The 2,889-nt window shown below is 43.5% G+C and overlaps 1 protein-coding gene across 1 annotated transcript; it reads left to right on the forward strand.

Annotated features, from left to right (window-relative positions):
* The first annotated feature begins 1,265 nt into the window (after positions 1–1,265).
* LOC123057493 (germin-like protein 8-8) lies at positions 1,266–2,390 on the forward strand. The gene is made up of 2 exons (XM_044480449.1): positions 1,266–1,574; positions 1,719–2,390. The coding sequence occupies exons 1-2, from the start codon at positions 1,457–1,459 to the stop codon at positions 2,279–2,281; spliced, it is 681 nt and encodes a 226-aa protein (XP_044336384.1). The 5' UTR covers positions 1,266–1,456; the 3' UTR covers positions 2,282–2,390.
* Positions 2,391–2,889: the final 499 nt, after the last annotated feature.

Consider the following 2,889-nt stretch of genomic DNA (forward strand, 5'->3'; position numbering starts at 1 on the left):
TTATTTTGATGTGTGCCTTAAAAACAATAGAACTAGAAACCAGAACAATAGAAGAATCAGAAAAAAATTGACTGTCAAATTATAGGTTTGTAGACATGAAGGGGAAGAGTATATCCAGTCACTTCCGAAGAAAATATCCAGTCAGGATTTTCATTCAGAATAGATATGCAGATTTCATTCATATTGTAGAACCGCGAACCTCACGGTATTTGCTATGCTATATGCCCATATGATTGTTACATCTATGATTGTGATGGACCCTTCTAGTTCAAGCCCCTGCCCCCCTATCGCCATTTTCTGGCTCCGTCCCTGTTTATAGCAGCAGAAAGAGAAGGCGATTCTGTGAAACAGTCAAAGAAAAGCATATGTCTGCCTGGCAGATAGAAATGGTCATTAGTTATTTAATCGGCACACACGTGGACTAAATGTATGCCATGAATTGATCAACTTTTAGCAAGTTTCCTTGTATGCTGTATACTATAGCCAATTAAGAAAACTAACCTGACGCTACTGCTAACTAGCGCGGTTCTATAACCCCCGCTCCTACTGTGGCCAGCCTGTGGGGTACTGCGGAGCCCACTTAGCATCAGTGTTTGGCGGGGCATCTGGCGCTACTGTTAAGTTCTACCTGTAGCGCTGTTCTGTTCTAGCACTACTCGTACTTAACAGTAGCGTGGGATGTTTACCCCGCGCTACTACTAAGCATCAACCCAGGCTGAGATTGGCTGGCCCACCACCCGTAACCTGTGCACGATTGGGCGACCTTTTGACGCGTGACGCTATGAATCTCTTTAAGCGAGCAAAAAACAAATCGTCTCACCTGGCTATAAGGGTAAAAAGGGGCAAGCGACCTCCCAGCGCGGGTCACGTTCGCCGAAGCGCTGGTTTTATGATAACACAATTTTTTTTCTGGTTGTTTTCAAACGAATTTTAAATATCTTTGTGGGTTAACAAATATTCACGTTTAAAAAATTAAAAGTGTTGGTCTGATGTGATAAATCATGATGGATGGATTACACGTCTTTGAAAGGGTATGTCATTGTCATGCATGACATACGATGAAGCTAGCTAATTGATGAGTATTTCTTCCCGTTGAATATATGGCGTAACGTAGCCTTACCTAGTCGCCTCGTTGTTGGCCTGTTGCTATCGACAGTTAATTACCTATACACACAAGCTTGTATTAGCACACTAGCTAGATGCATGATCGGAGAGCCGGCCAGCCAGTTTAACCGCGTTTTCAGAAATACAGTATTAAATTTACAACACATGGGCTGCTCTGCAAGAGAGAGACCATGTCAATCGTGAACTGTGTCAACTGCAGGCGAGCTATATATATCCATGCCTACTTCCTACATGGCCAAAGAACCAGCTACCACTGCATAGATACTAATCAAGCACACAAAGCTATCTAAGCGGTAGACGCTTAGACAGCATCGATTTCTCCAGCAGAAAAATGGCCTCCTCCAGCTTCCTTCTCTTCACTGCTATTCTTGCATTGGTCTCATGGCAGGCTGTAGCTTCCGATCCTGGTCCTCTCCAAGACTTCTGTGTCGCGGACAATAGCTCACGTGGTATGTACCAAGTTAATTCTTTCATCGCGTCATATTTGAATCCTTTGATATGTCTAACAGTATCACCATTTTCAGAAATGATTTTTGCCTTGTGTATGTGTGATTGTGTGTACTAATTCATGAAAGTTGTTTCTCTTGATGCAGTGCTTGTTAATGGATTCGTCTGTAAGGACCCAAATGCTGTGACGGCGGAGGACTTCTTCCTGGCGGCCAAACTTGACATGCCTAGAGACACAAAGATGAGCAAGGTCGGGTCCAACGTGACCTTGGTCAACGTCATGAAGATCGCCGGCCTCAACACACTTGGCATCTCCCTCGCACGCATCGACTATGCACCCCTAGGCGAGAACCCTCCACACACACACCCTCGTGCCACCGAGATCCTCACCGTGCTTGAGGGTACACTCTATGTCGGCTTCGTCACATCAAACCCGGAAAACAAGCTCTTCTCCAAAGAGCTAAGGAAGGGTGATGTGTTTGTTTTCCCACAAGGACTCATCCACTTCCAGTTTAACCCCAACCCCTACAAGCCGGCGGTCGCAATTGCCGCACTTAGCAGCCAGAACCCAGGGGCAATTACCATTGCTAATGCTGTATTTGGATCAAAGCCTATGATCTCGGATGATGTTCTCGCCAAGGCCTTCCAGGTGGAGAAGAAGACCGTGGACTGGCTCCAAGCGCAGTTCTGGGCCGACAACCACAATTAATTTTGTGTTTCTATGGTCGCTAGGGTTCGACCACAAAATTGTATTCTTTGTGATTGTAATTATTTATTGTATTTGGTCATGTTATTAATATATGTAATGATTTGTTTGATTCGCACATGAATAAAGTATTAATCTTATTTCCCTTGCTGTACACACCAAGTGCTTATGATTTTAGAATCCTAAAGATAGAATACAAGCTCTAATTTGTTCGGATTGTCGAGTGCCAGATGTCTCGCGCCCCTAGCTTAGTATAGGCCAATACTAGCCGGGAAGGATCCTTGCTAACGAAACATATGTGGGGTGCTTAGCTAAATTAGGTTTTAGACAGTGCTAAAGGTTCTCGCTTTTGTAGCTTGCCATGATAAATGTAATATCCTTGTTGTGTGTAAGATCATATGACCTATCGCATATGATTATGCTCAATGATTATTCTCTGATTGCGAATACAATTCTTCTCTCTATTTGTAGTGTCTTAATTGTATGATCAATTTATAGATGCATATTGTATATCTGTGCTGTAGTCTAATGTTTGACTGGTTATGACGAGAGGACAATAGACGGAATTGTATGCTATACATGAACTGTATTGGGGGTGTATTAGCCCGGTG

The sequence above is a fragment of the Triticum aestivum genome, chromosome 3A (genome assembly GCF_018294505.1).
Source record: "Triticum aestivum cultivar Chinese Spring chromosome 3A, IWGSC CS RefSeq v2.1, whole genome shotgun sequence".
NCBI lineage: Eukaryota > Viridiplantae > Streptophyta > Magnoliopsida > Poales > Poaceae > Triticum > Triticum aestivum.